The 17,585-nt window shown below is 41.8% G+C and overlaps 1 protein-coding gene across 1 annotated transcript in view; it reads right to left on the bottom strand.

Annotated features, from left to right (window-relative positions):
- Positions 1-17,585, bottom strand: part of mxd4 (MAX dimerization protein 4) — a 31,341-nt gene continuing 13,756 nt past the window's right edge. The window contains exons 4-6 of the mRNA XM_028017095.1: positions 6,805-6,919; positions 4,653-4,815; positions 1-3,245 (exon numbers count right to left, since the gene is read on the bottom strand). Coding sequence (XP_027872896.1) covers positions 3,067-3,245; positions 4,653-4,815; positions 6,805-6,919 — 457 coding nt within the window. The 3' untranslated portion in view covers positions 1-3,066. The remainder of the gene's footprint in view (positions 3,246-4,652; positions 4,816-6,804; positions 6,920-17,585) is intronic.

Genomic DNA, 17,585 nt, shown 5'->3' with positions numbered 1-17,585 from the left:
TCAGCAACCACTCAGCATGACTGTGTGTGCTATATTTTTTTTTCCCAACGACAGAACTGAAACATCATAATCTCACATCCGACTCTGAACTCGCCCCAATCCCTGTTGCGTCTCATACAGGAGGTTCTGTGCGAGAGAATCATCCCATGCCTTCAATAATAGTATACTCAGTTGTTCATTTTGACCAACATGGATGCCTTTTTTTTTTCATTTGTTTGTTTAGTTTTTTGCAACTAACAGTCATGTACAAATGCTCTGACATGAATGTAAACTGTTTATGACCAAAAAAAAAAAAAAAATTTAACCTGGGGTTGGGTTTCTTCTTTTTTTTGTGCCCTCCTGCAGTGTATGGAGAGAGTGCAGATAGGAGGTAAAAAAAAAAAAAAAAAAGTGTTGGTCACCATAAATGCACCACAGAGTAAGAGCAAAATAAACCACCTGCTTGTCTTTAAAAATCCCTGCCCTGCCCACCCTCCCTTGTCTGAAAGCACAAGATGGTCATATTGCTGTTAGTCAAGAAGTCCTCCTGATCGATGGGTAACACTAGTTTTTTTTTTTCTTTTTCAGTTTGGGTCGGACCACCTGGGAGCTCGGAGGATAACACCTTAAGCTGCCATTGATTGGATTATTCTTTTATCACTCCTCTCCCAGGCGGCTCCCGCAGAACAAACATTTAGTCAAAATACAATAATTGTAAAAAAAAAAAATAATATTAAAGAAGATGAAGAAGCTTCAAGCCCAGACGTTTAGAGCCCCCCCCGCTGGTGTCTGTTCGGTGGGGCTGTGGAGCGAATAGAAGCTGCCATGGGAGTTCACCAGTGTGTGTGTTTTTTTGTTTATTTCCATGACAGAGGTGGCTGGGGCAGCGGGGGCTCCTGGATAGGGTGCGGCGGTGGCTCCAAGCAAAAGCCAAGGGGCACTGATGTTCGTCACAATACCCCTCTGCTTGTGGAAGTGTAGAGAAAACAAGGAGGAGGAGGGGGGGGGGGAGTGTGACCTGAGTTGGGGAGGTAACGAGGAGGAGGAAGAGGAGGTGGAGGAGGAAGGCTCACCAAGGCACAGAATGACAGCAGAAGAGTCACCCAAGAGAGGGGGGGCCAGTGTATGAGCTCCCCTGCCCCCACTCTCCCTTCAACAAGCCTGGCCTCCTGTCTGTCTGTCTCTTTTATATAGATATATATTTATAGATATAGATAGATATACTCACTCTTTTTTTGACTTTTTTTTCCGCTTTAAAGAACATTTAGGAAAATATAATACAAAACTCAGTACAAGAAATATAGAGTACACTAGCTGGTTTCACTTTAAGTGATGAGTAGCTTCTTTTCTTTCCAGGTTTTTTTTTTTCTTCTATTTTTAGCAGTTTTGTATTTTTTTGGTCAGACCCACCCGCCATAGTGGACGAGCTGCTGTTTTGTGTTTTGTTTTTGTTTTTTTTTAAAGTGCCAAGCTCTACAGACTGCAAAAAGACCGAGGGGTGGGTGGGTGGCTGGGTGGGTGGGGTTGAGTGAGGTGGAGGTCGGAGGGACTTATTGATTACTAACACCGTCAGAGAGCAACAGGAGCGCCTCGTCTGTCCATAACCACTATTGTGCATCAGTTACAGTCAAAGCCTGGGGGAAATTCATCCAGAAAAGCCGAGAGGAGCAATAATAATAATAATAATAAAAAAGGTAGGAGAAAGCAAAGAGAAGAGCATTACTTCTGCTGGAAAAACTGAAGGATTAGTTTGCTAAGTTCTGTATCTCTTAACAGAACAAGAACAGTTTCCCACTGAGTTGTCAGCTTTGACCTGTTAATCGGACGCTGTAAATTCAGGCGAAGCGACAGAGCTGCGGAGAATTTTCCAATTCTTATCGTTAGGTGGCGCTGTGCAGACGGGCAGAGGTCAGTTAGTGAATCTGACGCAAAGGTCAGCTTACCATCTACAGGTCAAAGAAACAAAACACAACATAAACATCTCCCAATAACAATAGCTCGTGGTCCGCCAGGATCACTTCAAAACTTAAGAGGAAGCCTCTTATTTGCTACATCAATTAGCTACTGAGAAGGAAAAAACAAAACAAAACACAATGTTTGGGTTTTTATAGTTGTAGGGCAACTCATTCCTTTCTGTTTTTCTTTCTGAATTAGTAGTCCATCCACACCATCTGGTGGTATAGTGTAGTGGTCAGTAGTGTGGAGTTAGTGGTTAGGTGACCCAACCAGAGGGAGACGTGGACAGTAACTGGATTATCTATTTACACTGTTTCTGCTCCTGCAGCTCTGATGTTTCTCCTGTCGTCTTCACTGAAAGATGAACTGACCATAAAAAAAGGTTGTGGATAAAGAAAAAAAAAAAAAAAAAGTCACAATGTGTGTTGCATGCTTTCAGCAACCTGGCTGTGCATTCAGGATGTGATGAAGATGAACAATAAAGGGTCGATGCATTTGGACTGTGATCGTGCTCTTAATGTGACCTTTTAAGGGCCTTGGAAAAGTATTCACACCCCATGAAGTTTGTCACATTTTTCACGTTACAATTATAATCTTCAATGTAGTTTGTTGGAAATTTCGTAGCATTTGTCAGCAGAAAGCTTCAAGATGGCTATAAATATTTAGCAACAGTCATTTCTCTATGTAATGGTTGACAAACAGAAGTGCTTTTCTTTTTTTTTTAGTGCAAAGCCTTGTTTGAACACTTTTGCCTCAGGAAGATAAATGAAACTTGCTTTTGCATTAAGCGATTAACAGGTCAAAGCTGTTCTTCTTTACTGCCTGACTAAGTAATTATCTTTCTAATTATCAGAAAGAAAAGCCACAAACTCTCCTCTGCGCTGTCTGAGCCTGCAGCAACACTAGGTTAGAAGGGGTTGTGGGGGGCAGGATGCGTTGGGGGTCGATGGGTGCCAGGAAGGGCTCGGCTAGCATGTCAGCCTGCAGAGGCGTGGCCTGGAACAGGTGGAAGCCGTACTGCCGTCGTGGACCGGTCTGACGCAGGTAACAGGCGGCGTCGAGGGCGGGAGGGAATCAGGAAGGAAAAGCAAAAGGCTGGGAGGAACTGGTTGGTTGAGCGACGGAGGGTGCCTAACAGTGGTGCGGTTGCAGTCTGTGGGAATGTGCGGCTGTGTAGCTGGTATCGCTGGAGCTGCTCTGGACGCCGTAGTGGTCCTCCTCTTCCTCCTCGTCCTCCTCCTCGCCGTCGCTGATGCTGTCTACGCTGTCCACCTCGCCCGGGGTGAACTCCATGCCCTCAATGTCCACCTCTGTTTGTACAAACAAAAGGAGACAACAAGCAAAAATGTTGATTTCCACCCGACTGTGACATATGGCACACCTGTGAGGGAGAGGGCTGCGCATTAAACCTGGATTTGGGCTGCCTTTAATTCGGAGCAAACAAGGAGATCTTTGTGTTCCAGCAGGTAATCCCCCATGCATGGATAAACAACTGCAAACGTGTTTATCTTAACGCAGGATTAGTACACATACTAAAACCGCCCAAAGCCAAGACTTTCAGGAAACTCTGTGACACCAGACTCTTATTAGCAGACATCCTGTAGCTTCCCATTCTGGACTGAAGCTTTAAAGCAGCGTGAAGATCCAACACTGACAACCTTCTTCTCTCTGAACACCAGTCCACCGATGCAACTGGTTCTTCTGACTTCTCTTGAGATTTGAAATGGTTTTCACATACAAAACCAGTCTGTCCTCAGACTGTTTGTTATTTCTGCAGCGGACACCACAACTTGCTCCAACACGCAGCACGCCGCATGACGCAGTAGCTAAAATGCCTCTTTATCTGTAATCTGAGGTGTTAACCTTTAACCCCTGGGGGACTAACCTGCTGACAGGGTTGGGGGTAATTGCCTGATCAGGCTGGACATTTTAGAGCGCGGCTGGGTGTAGTAGCTATGAGGCCGCTTCACTTCATCACATGTGGAGGACAAAAGTATTCATCCCCTCTGAATTGTTTCGCATTTTGTCATGTTACAGCCACAAACCTCAGTTTGTTTTATACAGATTATATGTGATTAACCAACAAAAAGGGATATAATGATGTTTAAACTTTTCCACAGATAAACTTGCAAACTAATTTTCTTTTCTTCAGGAGTATCTTGTCCTTAGCAGCACCGCAGCATGGTGCTGCTACCACCACGTGCTGATGGTGCTGATGGTGAATTCAGGTCGATGTGCACTGTTAGTTTCCTTCCATGTGTCGAGTTTTACATGAACATTCAACAACCTAAAAATGGGACTTCTGGTGGTTTCTAAATAATTTTCATGAAAAGTAACATTAATAGATGAATATTATCACATCACCTCTGCAATGTTTATAAAAGTTTGGAGATTTGATTAGAAATGATTAACCTAGCCTCCGTAGTTCAGGCAGTCAGTTTAGATGTAATGTCTAGTTAGATCTGCAGATCTGCTATTATAGTCATTTACTCAAAAAAATATATTCATTTAAAATGAATAAATCCCATGTTTTCTTAGCACATATTTACAAACTAAAAACTACTTTGTGTTAGTCTATCACCTAAAATCCAAATGAAACGGATAGTGGTTCATGGTGGCGCAGATAAAATGAAATGTCCTCTGTTTTGCAGAATCTGCTGTTTAAATGCTCGAACTTTGCTTTAGTTTCTCTGATTCCCTCTGAAGTGTCAGCGTACCTTGCTCTGAGTCGGTGGAGATGGTGGAGCCCATGCTGTCAGTGCGAATGCGCTCCACGGACCCCGACACGGAGAGCTGCTCGAGGCGGCGTTTGAGGTAGCGGTGCTCTCTCTGAAGCTGCTCCTTCACATTTAAAGCCTTCCTGTCCTGTTCCTCCAGCTTCTGCAGACAAAACATGAAAAAACGGCAAAGAGTGAGCGGAGAATTTCATCTTGGCCTAAACACCCCCTCCCCGTCAGATCTTCTTTCAACTGGATGCATGATCATCAATAAAATTATGTTGTGAAAGTGAATTAAAGGAAGCGAAAATGCAAATTAGTATAGAAGAGGTACATGAAATTAGTGCATGGTCCTGCTGTGGATATGAAAGTTTCTTTTCATGCTTTTTGCTTTTTATTGTGGCTCAAAATTATTAGTGCCGCTGCGAAATTGCGAACAAAAACCTTCATATAAATAGTTTTTGGAGAGCAGCTAAGAGAAATCTGCCTCTGCTTCATATGTATGCCAAAGGACAAAACAGGAAGTCATGAATGGAATCAATGATTTTGCAAAAATATATATTATCCGACTGCAAAAATATATATTAATTTCACACTAAAGGTTGGATTTGAACATTTTTAGACATGAAGTGTTCCTCTGCAACAGAAGATGATTTTCTTTTACTACTTTTAACACATCTTTGCCAAAGTTACCATCAAGTGAGGTGGCTGCAATCATTTAGTCATCATTGTAGCTGCAGAAGGCTTTTGAAAAGCAGGTTTTGCCTTGTATCTGCAAACATCCACACCTCGATCAAACTACTAAAGCTCCACACGAGCAACTTTAATGAGTGTAGCTGCTAAAGCAGAGAGATTTCCAGGTCAAAAAGGCAAAAAATAAACATGAGCTTCACAGTCATATTCAGACTCTGTGTGAGGTTATATTTTGCACTCGTTTGCATCTGAAAGTTTTCGGTGGTGAATCAAAGCCACCATGAGTCCCAAGGCCTCCTATGAGATGAGAAGACTCAACGCAGTGACGAGAATCAGCGTGCATCGTCTGAGCTCGAAAAACAGGAAATAAGGGGTTAAAACTCTTGACGTTTGAATTTTCCACCCAACCACAGTGTTGCTGCCTGTAAACAGCATGATCAGTGCAGCATGACCTAAACTGTACCCACAGGTCGCCTTCTGCAGCCTCACAGTCCATGCACCAGCAACACTTCTTAAGCATTTCTGTATTTCTGCTCGTGCATCTAGCGGATCCTCGTATCGGTGAGCTAATCTCGCCAAGAACCATAGAGGAGCCGCTTCCAAAAATTATATCATCTTCTTATCTACAGATCAGCCACCCAATTCTCTGTAAAGTCCACTTTGTTGACTCATTTGTTGAACTTGTTTATCTTCCTTTCACTGTTGAATTCAGTTTTTTTCTGATTCTGATTGGAAGATTGCAAAAACAATGGCAAAAAAAAAGCAAACAAGCAAACAGACAAGCAGAACAAGGATTTTCTTGATTTTTGAAGGGCATATTTGTTTAAATCAAATGTGCTTGTACAAAATGCACGCGCCATTTTGTGATAGCCAACAGTGTCTTGCAAAAGTATGTAGCGTATACTGTTAAACCCCAAACTTGGGATTTTACATAATGGATCAGCACAAAACAGGGCATTAATTGTGAGCTGAAATTAAATAGACACATGGTTTTTACATGATTCTAAGAAACAAGTATCTAAAAAAAAAAGTATTCATTCAGAAACTAACTGCATCCTGAGCAGAGTTAATAAACACAAGAACAGTTTGTTGTTTAGCTGGATTTCATTTGGGGTTATCAGAATATAAATGGAGCTGAATACCCATCAATGTTTTTTATTTTTAAATGTATTTCTTTAAAGCACAAAGCATTTTATTTTCCTACCACACAATTAAGTTCTGCTTCTTTGATGGTCAATCATATAAAAAGCCAGGGCAAGGCGCAACATTTAACTGGTAAAACCCACAAGGGCTGATTTTATCAATATACCTGTCCAAAAAAGCACATTTGGTAGTTTTGTGAGATAAAAATAAACTGCATAAGCTGTGGTTCGGAAGAGTAGCAACCAGCCTACAACCACAGACATTTTATATATATATTTTTTTTTCTTTTCTTTGTGGTGGTGTGCTCTTTAAGTACCTTAATGTGCATTTTGGCCCTTTTCAGCAGGCTCAGGGTGGTGTGTCTCGTGCTGTCTGGACCCAAAGGCACCAGCTTCTTCAACTGCTCCAAATAGAGCCGTAGCTTGGCACGTCTGCAAGCACACAAGAACAAAATGAGTCAGCACCTGTCAAGAACCATGAGCGCACCCACACACAAACGAGCAAACACAAACCCACGCAGACACACGCAGGTGGAGAGGATCGTCCTTAAAACTGCAGAAGCAAACGTTGCTCCATGTGTGCTCTGACCGTCACGGCCTGATCTTGTGCTGGAAAACGCGAGCAGCGATGGAGAACGCTTTGAGTTGGAAGGCGAGATCTTTTCAATGCCTCAGGTGGATTGGAGTTTTTCTTAAGAACAGCAATAAGCAGATTTGGATTTGTGTCCAGTTGGAAAATATTCTCTATTTACATAATAACTATTTCTTTTTATTTTCAGTGTCTTGCATTTTAGCTCGAGATGGTTTCCAGAATTAACTCATCCTGAAATAAATGACTCGATAAATATATTGAATAGCAATTGTCACTGCAATATTAATGTGCGCTATATCGCAAACACAAAACACTGCTTGGACACAATATGTGATGGGCCGTTATACGTGACTGATGAAGCTCCGCACAGCAAAACTGATCCAGTCAGTCCGATGGGACTATGGCTGCACTTGATGCTCACTCCTGATGGAAAACGTAGATGCTAATGCTAACAGAAAGGTGTGGACACTGTGATGACATGGAAGCAGTGAAGACAGAGAAAGATGTGGGTTCAGTGGTGATTAGCATTGAAATCTGATACTGAACAATAATATTGCAACTGTGCGTTTTCCTATTCCTGAACACATCAAAGGAGTTAAATGTGCCACATGTTTATTTGATATTTTTGCCAATAATGATAGAGAAAATCAAGGTTACAAACAACCTTTAGTCATACTGATATTTTTAGTCAAGGTTCCCACATCATAAGAATATCGTACAACTACTTGCATGGTTTTCTTTAGCTTTTTTCATGTAAACTATCGAGGTATCTTTTTTTAGAAAGAAAGAAAACATTTGTATTTACTTTGTTTTCCTAAAACAGACAGCAAATAATTCCTGCTCCCTTAATCTAAATAAGGGTAAATCTTCCAGTCTGTTAGTTAAACATAACCACTGAGGGCAGAGTCCCTGCTAGGCCGCCTACAGATAGAAGAGGTGGCCTAGCAGTGATGGAGGAATGCGACTAATGTATGCTAGCGATCCTTAAATGTCTCATAAACAGACAAACCAGCAAAACCACAAAACCACCTACAGTCAAAACTATGAGCAGCACTCACCCCACCCACCTACTCTCAGAAAAACGATCGGTTAACATTTAAATAACAATGCGAGTATGACAAAACTGACAGATAAAATGAATTTATTGTTTCTTGTGGCTGATAGTATCAACGAGGAACAGGTGGATCAGGACGCAAGACTCTCGTCAACACCCACACAGTCTCAGTATGAGGGCTTTTATTTTCTGTTTCATTCAACTTATTACCGAGTCTTTCGGTTTTCCTCACGGTGGTCTCACCCGTCTTCAAAACACACCGAAATGTCAAATCTGCTCGAATAACAGCTAGCAAAGTCGCAGGAAAAATGTGGGAAAAAAAACTGTTGACCAAAATGGCGTCAATGATATGATGAACATCTGTTCTAGTGAGTTTAATGCTGATCCAAGATGCAGATTGTGACCCTAGAAAACTCAGCATCCAGCCCAAAGTCCTGCAGGCCAACAACCCCATACCCCTGGGTAAACGGCTCTCTGGCTGCACCATCGGGATGTTTATTTAGGTGATAGCGAGGACAAATCAGAGTTAATCTGTGTGTGCAAGAGGAGCTCTTTTTCTCTTGACACTGTATATGATTCACAACGTCGACTGAGCTGGCGTGCCCCCTTTCTCTGTTCTGGGTTCATTCAGATTTGTTCATGAAAGCCTTTCAACTCTCCGTTAGTCAAGCAGGTCCGTGAACAGTTTCTTTGTTCTGGGCTCTCCGTCCCCTTCTTTCTCTCCAACTCCTTTGGCTAACTCAAACTGAACGGTAAACAAACTCCTAACAATGTGAGATCTGCTCTGACCATCACAATAAACCTAATCAGAGCAACAAAGCTCGCTGGGGCGAGTTGAAGCACGAAGCTTCAGCAATTACAGCCGCGTTGCCGCTGCAGAACGTCTTCTCTTCCTTTCAGGAAGGGCGTCACCTGCATTTTCCACAGGACCCGCAACATAATAAACTTCCTGAATGAGAGGGACGTGTTTATTTCTGAGGGATCTGGTTAGAGTTTTAATGTGTCGGAAATATGAACGAATCCTTTCTCTCTGCAGGTGTATGGAGGTGTTCCACGAAAGAGGGTATGTGAAAGTGCTCCAGCTCTTTTAATCCCCACAAACCCTCGCTCTTGGGAAAAAGAAAAAAACAAAAAAAACTCGGACCGAACCCCTTCAACTCCCTGCTCCACCCTGCCAATACCAACACGCCCTTAATCCCACTGGAAAACAAGTGTCCTCTGAGGTTAGGGGCGGGGGGCCATCCCGCTCCAGTCCAGCCACATGAAGCGCTTGGTCTGCAGCCAGGGGAAGCAGGCAGGAAGGAGCAGGGGGTCTGCAGCAGAAGGGTGTTTTTTTTTGTTTTTTTTTGGGAACAGGAGCGGGGTCTGAGTTGGTGGACGACTTTTTCTGGGGTTGAAAAGAAGGGCTCTTTCAGCGCAGTGTGCTCAGCTGCACCAAGCATCCTCCAAAGGGTAATTTGAGCCAACCGTCATGGACCCCCACCTCAGTCTCAGCTTCTCTTGTGATAAAATAACAAAAACAAGGCGTTTCCCCCCAAATAGTGCGCCTGGCGAGCCAACTCCCCGTGTAGAAAACTTTGCTTTTCATTCCTGCTCCAATGATTTGCTTTCCATACTTAAAAAAGCCTCAAAACCTCGCAAATATTTTCAGATTTCGTCACATCACAACAAACTTTAGTGGATTTAATTGTGACCGAGAAATGTAGTGCAGAATTGTGAAGTGGAAGGAAAATCATACATTCTCAAAAGTTTTCACAAATAAAAATCTGAAAAGTGTGGTGTGCTGCAGCTGGAAGGTCCTGGCCTGGACACTTTCTGTATTGAGTTAGCATGTAAGTTTTTTCCTTGTGGGGCTTCTCCCCACAATCCACCGTTGGGGGTTCGTCTCTACCAGCTTTACACATCTACAGACTGGAATTTATCCCCAAAAATAACTAACGCTCCACTCAATTTGATAGGCAGCAATTTGTAGCACAGGACTGAGAACTGGGCTTTGGTTAGGCCACCCTAACTCATTTATGTGCTTTTATGCTATTTTGTAACAGAACAGTACTCTTAAGAGCTAAGGTATCATAGATCAGACACATATTTCTGTTTTTCACTGAACACCATGATGAGACATGATAATTATTCAGGTAATTCCTTTTTGGGAAACAATCACCTTGTTAAAGCAATTATGCTTTTCTCTCCCTTTTTAACTGCAATATTCTGTGATCAGATTTTTTTTTTTTTTGCAACAGGATGTTCATTCCAAAACTGTTTCACATAAATATTCAAATCTGATCTTTCCTGATTTTGTCTGATATGCACATTTGATATGACGTTCACTAGAGACAACCTAACGCTAAATATCACAAAACATAGAAGCCGATCATGTTCATGTTTTTCTACTATCCCTACAATCAAGTGTTGGGAACAAGCACAGACATACAGAAGTTGAGGTGTAAGGCTGACTAAATCTAAATGTTCTCAGCATGACCAGCTTCCTCCTCCCAGATGACCGACAGACCCGCCCACCAGGTCACGTCTGCACGTACACAGTTAACAATAATCACACCACTCTTGCTAAATTAGAACATTTGTCAATATTTTTAGTGATTTTTCAAACCCCTGGGGAAAAAAGCAACTATTGCTGAAAATACAGTAACTTTCTCTGTTATTTGAAGACTTTGGCAACAACACGTAAAAGCAGCAATCGTACTGCAGTTACAGCGAGCAGTGAGTGCTTCCATGAGTCTGAAAGACTGGGACACTGAAGGTGTAGTGTGACCTTATAATTCCTGACAGTTATATAGTTAATAAAAAATAATTGGTGGCCAAAATCAAAATCTGCACCCCTAGTGGAAATGTTAGGGAAGTAAAAGTATTTCTGCAAAGGTCTGTATCACTGTTATAACATGTGTAATCCTCTCTTTTAAACCCTCTACATAATCTGCTTATAGTTTGCATCCTAACCCACTTGTATTCTCTGATTTATTATCTTACAGGCTTATTAAAAGCTAAATTTAAGGAAGATGTTAAGTAACTAGGGACTGGCATGTGCTACATTGAAGAAGACATTTTATACGTCTGCATGCGATAAGCAAAAAAAAAAAAAAAAAAGGGAATTCTTTAATCTCTGGTTCGAGATAAATTCCCCCAATTATTATAATACAGCAAATTAGGTATCTGTTATAATTAATTTACCCTAATGAGCTGAGAAGATTGCTGTAATCTTTGAGGTTGGGAATGATAGAAAACAGCTATAGTTTTCCCCAATGTTTCCAGCGTTGCACGATGACAAATGCACTCCAGTCAGTGTTGGGAACATCTTTGTTTAAGGAGAGCGTTGTGTTCCTGATGCATATCAACAGGACAGGATCTCGTTCAACCCAGCATTGTGTCTCTGTCAGCTCCCTTCGCAGCAACATGCGCTCCCCTGTCACGAGACGCGCCGTGTTTTTCCTCAAGAGCGCAGCACTGGTTTGCGGTGGGGACCGGGACCCTCACTCACTCGTTGTTTGTTATTCCTGAGCCGAAGTCACGCAATGTTTATCAGATCGTCAGAAACAGCCGTGCCAGGAGAAGCATCTGATCGCCGTGTCCCTGAGAGTTTTCACCGTCTGACCTATGTCATTTTGAGTCACAACAAATTTTCCAATTTGGGTTCAGATCAGGATGCTCTTTGATAAAAACACAGCATGAGGCAGTTTGCGGCAGTTAGTTAGGGTTCAGAGAAGTTAAAACTCAAAGAGTTTTATTGTGTGACAGAGACAATACACAAAACTCACCCCGTTTTCAATCTGACCCTCCTGGGAAATGTTGTGTTTATTGTGTTTGAGCATACCTAAAGCTGTGCCGATGCAAAGGGAATTACATTTTCTTCAAGTTGTTCAAACGTCCGTTAAACTAAATCGAGCAACCTGCATCTTTCTGGCATTATTTGAGCTGTTGACTCGAATTTGATTTCCATGTTTACTTATCTGCTGGGAGTCAATACAATCATTAAACAACCAAATAGTCCTATTTTCACAAGTACAACTCCTTTGTTTAGAAAATACCGTATACTTATTTCATAATTTTATACCCTAGTTTATATAAGGTGTAATTCACAAAGTGAAATTGAAGTCAAATCCCTTGATTATGTGCACAAACTTGGAAAATAACGATTATTCTGAACACGATTTCATGGAAATTGTGAAGTTAAAATTTAACAATTTATTTTGTCCTACACAGTGATATTTTTTTCACGTATCGTGGACTTACTAATTGCATGTATGGGCTTGAGCAACTTTTACAGCACAAAAATAAATACAACAAACTGAGTAGAATTTTCTGGCTTGATCAATTGGCAAATACAGGCAAATAAGAAAAAAAAACTACTACATGTGGAATTTAATCACCACATTTAGCACATAACTGTTAAAAAATATATTAATTTTTATATGATGTCATGCATGGTGAGAACAGAAGTGAATAATCACACTAATAAAAAGATATTTGGAAGAAACATGCCGCTGCATGTTTCTACGACAATGTTTAAATGAGTATTTGTTTATGTCTAAGGGACCCAAGTGGAGCACAGACTGTCGGGGCCCCAAAGGGTTAACAGAAAAGAAGTGTAACAGCAGCATGGTAACAGTGAGAAGTTAGGGCGCTTGCAGAGAAATCACCACCTGACTGTTTTCACGAGCTGAGTACCACGGGAGGATTTGTGTTTAACCTCTGGCCTTCACTCCCCCTCTCCATCAGGGGACTGGGTGCCAAAACAAAGCCAAGACTTTAGGGAGGAAAAAAGGAACTCAAAAATGACACACTGCTTAAAGTGAAAAAAGTTATTTAAACTGCTGATGCACACTTCAGTTTTGCTGAGTTCAGATCTTGTTTTTTTGGGGTTTTTTTTTATCTAAGACTGCTCGCACAAACAACTTGTTTTGTTGCTAAAGAGAACTTGCATCAACTTGCCAATTTATATAGATGCACTTATAGAGCTAGTTAGAAAAGAAGTAGCTGCTGCTCACACACACACACACACACACACACACACACACACACCCCAACACACCCCCTCCTGGATATAGAGTGTCCCAGGATGCCTTTGTGTCCCCCCACAAAGAGCTATAGGGCCTTAGAAGGCAACCTAGTGCAAACAACAAGTCTTCACCCGTCACTCACTGAGCTGTTTAATGAACTTAAAGCCATGCATTCCTTTTCCCATGCATGCACGACAGAGTGGCACATCTGGCACAGAGCCAAGTCTGCAGAACGGAGGTCAGATGTCGTCAGAATCTCCGCTGCGGTTTTTCTTGCAACTGCTAGAACTGGCACGCTATGATCTCCACTAAAGTTAAAGAGGATGATACATTAGAACGTCCAGCTCAGGGGTTGTTTTTGCCAAAGCCTGCAAGACATCAGCATACGAGATGATGCCTTGACTGGGTCTCAAAAGGACCCAACAACAAAACTTCAAATGCAGTGTAGTGGGAAGGAAGGGTCGGTATGAGATTCTCACAGTGAAACTTCCCGTAAAATGATCAGCATTTAAACAAAAAGCACAACATGATGTAACTTTTTCTAACTGCTTATAGATTATTAAGATTCTAATTAGGTTCTCTGTGACATTTAAGTAGTTTTGAAAACGTAGCACCTGTAAGCAGTGTATGCTTGCATCTGACATGTCAATTTTAAAATAAGCATTCAAGTCCTATTTTTAAAGGTCACAACGAAACACTGTTTATCTTTGTCTCACAGGTAGAAAATTAAATGTTCCCTCTCTGAGCTCCTAATGACATTACTTAGCTGAACCTGGGAGTTATGTTATAATTTTAGGAGAGAATTTTCTGCTTTCTAAAACAGCAGTTTTACTCACTTTAATGCAACCAAAAGAGCAAAATTAAAAGTAAAGAGAAACAACCCTCTGTAAACATTTTGTGCCTGTTCCCTTTACAGCGTGTCTCCCCAGCGAGAGACGTTGCGTGAGTTTGGAGCGCCATAGTGAGACACCCTGGAATGTAAAGCTGCCAGCAGAGCGCCTCTACATCTGGCTGGCAGGTTCCTGAGGAGAATGAGGCAGATGGGAGAGAAGGTTGGAGGGTCGGCGAGGGACCCTGCCCAGGGGTCCTGCCGAGAAAACGACACGCAATCCTTCAGCAGCCCTTCATTAGTCTGCCTGTCACCCTCCGGGCCCGCCAAAGACATGTTTACATTCAACACAAAGCCGGAGCGCCGTCTCGGGGAGGCGAGACCTAACAGAAGTTACTGCGGCAGTTCATATGAAACCGGAGGGTTGGTTCACCACGCTGCCCACGTCAGCGATACGGAAGGCGCACACACCTCGAGACACGAGAGGCTTTTATCACCACGATATGAAATGTCAGTCGTCTGGGACGAGCCGTGTTTGTTTTCTGTCATCGAAGACGCCACGCCCATTGAGAGCAGTGACAGCTACCAAGGTGAGGCAGACAGCTCCAGGTTCCCCCTCAACCCAGATCGTGTCTGCCGGAACATGGCTCTCACTCACCCTCACATGACCCGACTCTCACACATATTCAGTGAACAGAAACCTGAACATGGTCTCCGTTTTTATAGCAAAACTCTTCAGAAAGGCTTCAGCGTGCTTTAAGTGCGATTAAAGTTCAGGAAATAGTAGTATTTGTGTGTGGCTGACACATCGTAGTAAAACTACCACGCAACAAACAGGAATTTCCACAGGGCGTGCTCGGGAATGCCGAGTAATTGGATTCATTTGATTGTTGTAGTGTACTGAAACGATCCCCTTGTGTGTGTACGGATCATTGCAAAATCCCTTCCACAGAGCAGCCAGCTTATAGTGGTGTTAACAGAAAAACACATGTGAACTGGATTTTAAAGAGGTGAGCGCGTGAGAGAGCGAACGTGGAGGCGCGGTTTACCCCTTGTGCGTCTCGGAGCCCTTTCAGGGCGACGCCAAACGACAGACCTGAACGTTACCCGTCTTCTGCTGCGTGTGCCGAAAAGCACATCTGCACAGTTTGCATGGACCAGCAGAGACAAGTTCCCGGTTTGATGTGCAATAAACACATCAAACCCTTATTATAGCGAGCTTTTATAGTGATCTCAGTCAATATTTAACAAACAAGATAGCAGTGGCATGACATTAGATTTCTGACTCCTTGTTGTCTGGGAAAGTTAGATAGTTAACCAGAGTCGGGCCAATTTAGTGCTTAACAAGTAAAATTTTTGTCTATAAAGTTTTTTGAATGCTTTAGCTCATTATGGTTTATGCAGAACTGAAACTTTGAAACAAGATTACTGCACGAACTTAAAAAGTCATCACAGCATTTACATTAAAAATCTCACTTTCAGGCCTTTAGAAGACATAAACAAGTCCAGATTTAGGCTGTATTACAATTAGGTTTTTTTTCATTTATTTATCTTCCTATGGATTTGTAAGTAATCTCTTTTATTAATTTATTTATGTTATTGGAAAATGAACATATTTGTTGTAGTTCTGGCTGAGGAGATTGGATGCTATTTTACGCTCTGACAAAATTACAAAGCACAGGCCTTCACCTGATCCTGCTCTACTTTAGGTTTGCTTAACATATTTCAATACAAATATTCTTGTTACATTCCCTAATGCTACATTTTAGATATTAATTAGTTAGGTTATCAATTTAACTAGCTAAGGATATTGTTTTATGTAGCTTTTAAGTTTAAATCATGAGGCTCATTTAAAGGTGTTTTTAAAAAGTCTCACATTGACTCACTAAAACTTAGCAGGAACTATTTGTAAAATAATAGTGAAATAACCCTCCATGTAGGTAGTGTAGTGTGTAGTGTGTAGTCACGTGAGACTGCTTTTCTGCCAGAAGAATTGAAACGAGCTGCAGTGAATGCAGCTGCAAAACACTGTGGAGTTTTGAGCTCCCCAAGCCATCCGCCGAGTCTCCCCCATAAATTCAGCCTCTGTTACTTAACTCCACATTCCAGCATATGCGTTGCATGCTCCGCTGACCTGAATTTCAGGCTGCCTGGTTGACACACACACATACTGTAGCAGCCAGCCGGGGTGTGCGCGTGTGTGTGTGTGTGTGTTTCTCATTCCACTCCTTCTGCCGTACTCGAGAACGTCTCGACGAACAGTTTCCTTTTCAGGTGCATGCGGTTTGGATCAAAGTATGAAAGGTTGGAGCAGCAAACCTTTCCCCTCTTACCCTTTTTAAACCAACCAAACAAAATCTTGCTTTGTTTAAGAAAAATCTAAACATAGCGCTTAATTAGGGAAACCAACTTAAAAGCTGCTTCATTAAAATTTGTAAGCTTCCTCCTTGGAGTATGTTTAGACTCCAACATAGACCCAAGCACCAGTGCACCTCACTGTACAGATATTAAGACTGCGTCCAGCATGGTTTCTCTTGTAAGCATCAGATGTTGTGAGCTAATGATTACAGGTTTTGCTAGAGGACACCTTGCAGCACCAGATGAAAAGCAAAGGAGGAACATTCTTCACTAAATGTAGGTCTGAAGCACTCGTATTCTCCTATTCTAGGTGTTTCTATGCGAGTGTCTGCATAAACAAAAAATGTGTGATAAATTTCAAAAACATCTAAAGATTTGTAGCACTCTGGATCAATTATGTGGCTCAAATTCACCTGTTTTGTTTCTACATGTTACCAATTTGTCCTAATTTACTTTCATTTCATACCCATAAAAAATAAAATACTTTCTATCTGAGCACTGTGTAACAGTTTATTGATGTCTTCTGGAGACATCAATAAACATTATCAAAAGTTATGCATAATTAAGAATTGTACGTACGGTGAGATCCTCCAGTCTAAAATGAATGATTTGTTTTTAATTTTGAGATTAGAAATTGCATACAGAGTATGTTTTACATACTGATACAGATAAACACACGTCTTTTGTTCTAAACAGAATTTGTCTTTATGCAATTGATCTGGTCATATTTCTGTTTTTATGTGCGACAGCCTTGATGCAGTGCAGTATAACAGCAGCATTCAGTCTTGTTATTGCTTCTCAAGCTTTGAGCACTGTGACTGTAATGAATGTGACTGTGTCCATGATCATCATTCATTATATTGGCTGCTTGTGTAAGATCTAGGACTCTAGACCGCCACGCACAGGACAAATTTAACTGACACTGTGACAGAGGGGGAAGTAAATTACACATGCAATCACGTGAGTGTGCACACATCACATTTGAACAAACCTGGAGGGAGGAAAGAAACTTTCCTCGCTGTTGAAACTGCTAATCAACAAAGCAGAAGACCGTTTTTAAAGTGGTTTTGCACCTTATGGTCTAAAATAAAACAAAAGAGGTCAGAATAGAGACTGATCAAAGTGGTCTGTGAAAGGCAGGTCGTCCTACAACTTTGCCCTGCCTCGAGTTCTGCTGACTCAAACACTTTCAGCAAGCAGAAACGGAGAGCCAGACCAAGGAGGTGGAGAGGGGAAGGGAAGTCAAGATAACA

This window comes from Xiphophorus couchianus, chromosome 5 (assembly GCF_001444195.1).
Source record: "Xiphophorus couchianus chromosome 5, X_couchianus-1.0, whole genome shotgun sequence".
Taxonomy (NCBI): Eukaryota; Metazoa; Chordata; class Actinopteri; order Cyprinodontiformes; family Poeciliidae; genus Xiphophorus; species Xiphophorus couchianus.
The sequence above is the reverse complement of the archived record's forward strand: the minus strand, read 5'-3'. Positions and strand labels throughout refer to the sequence as shown.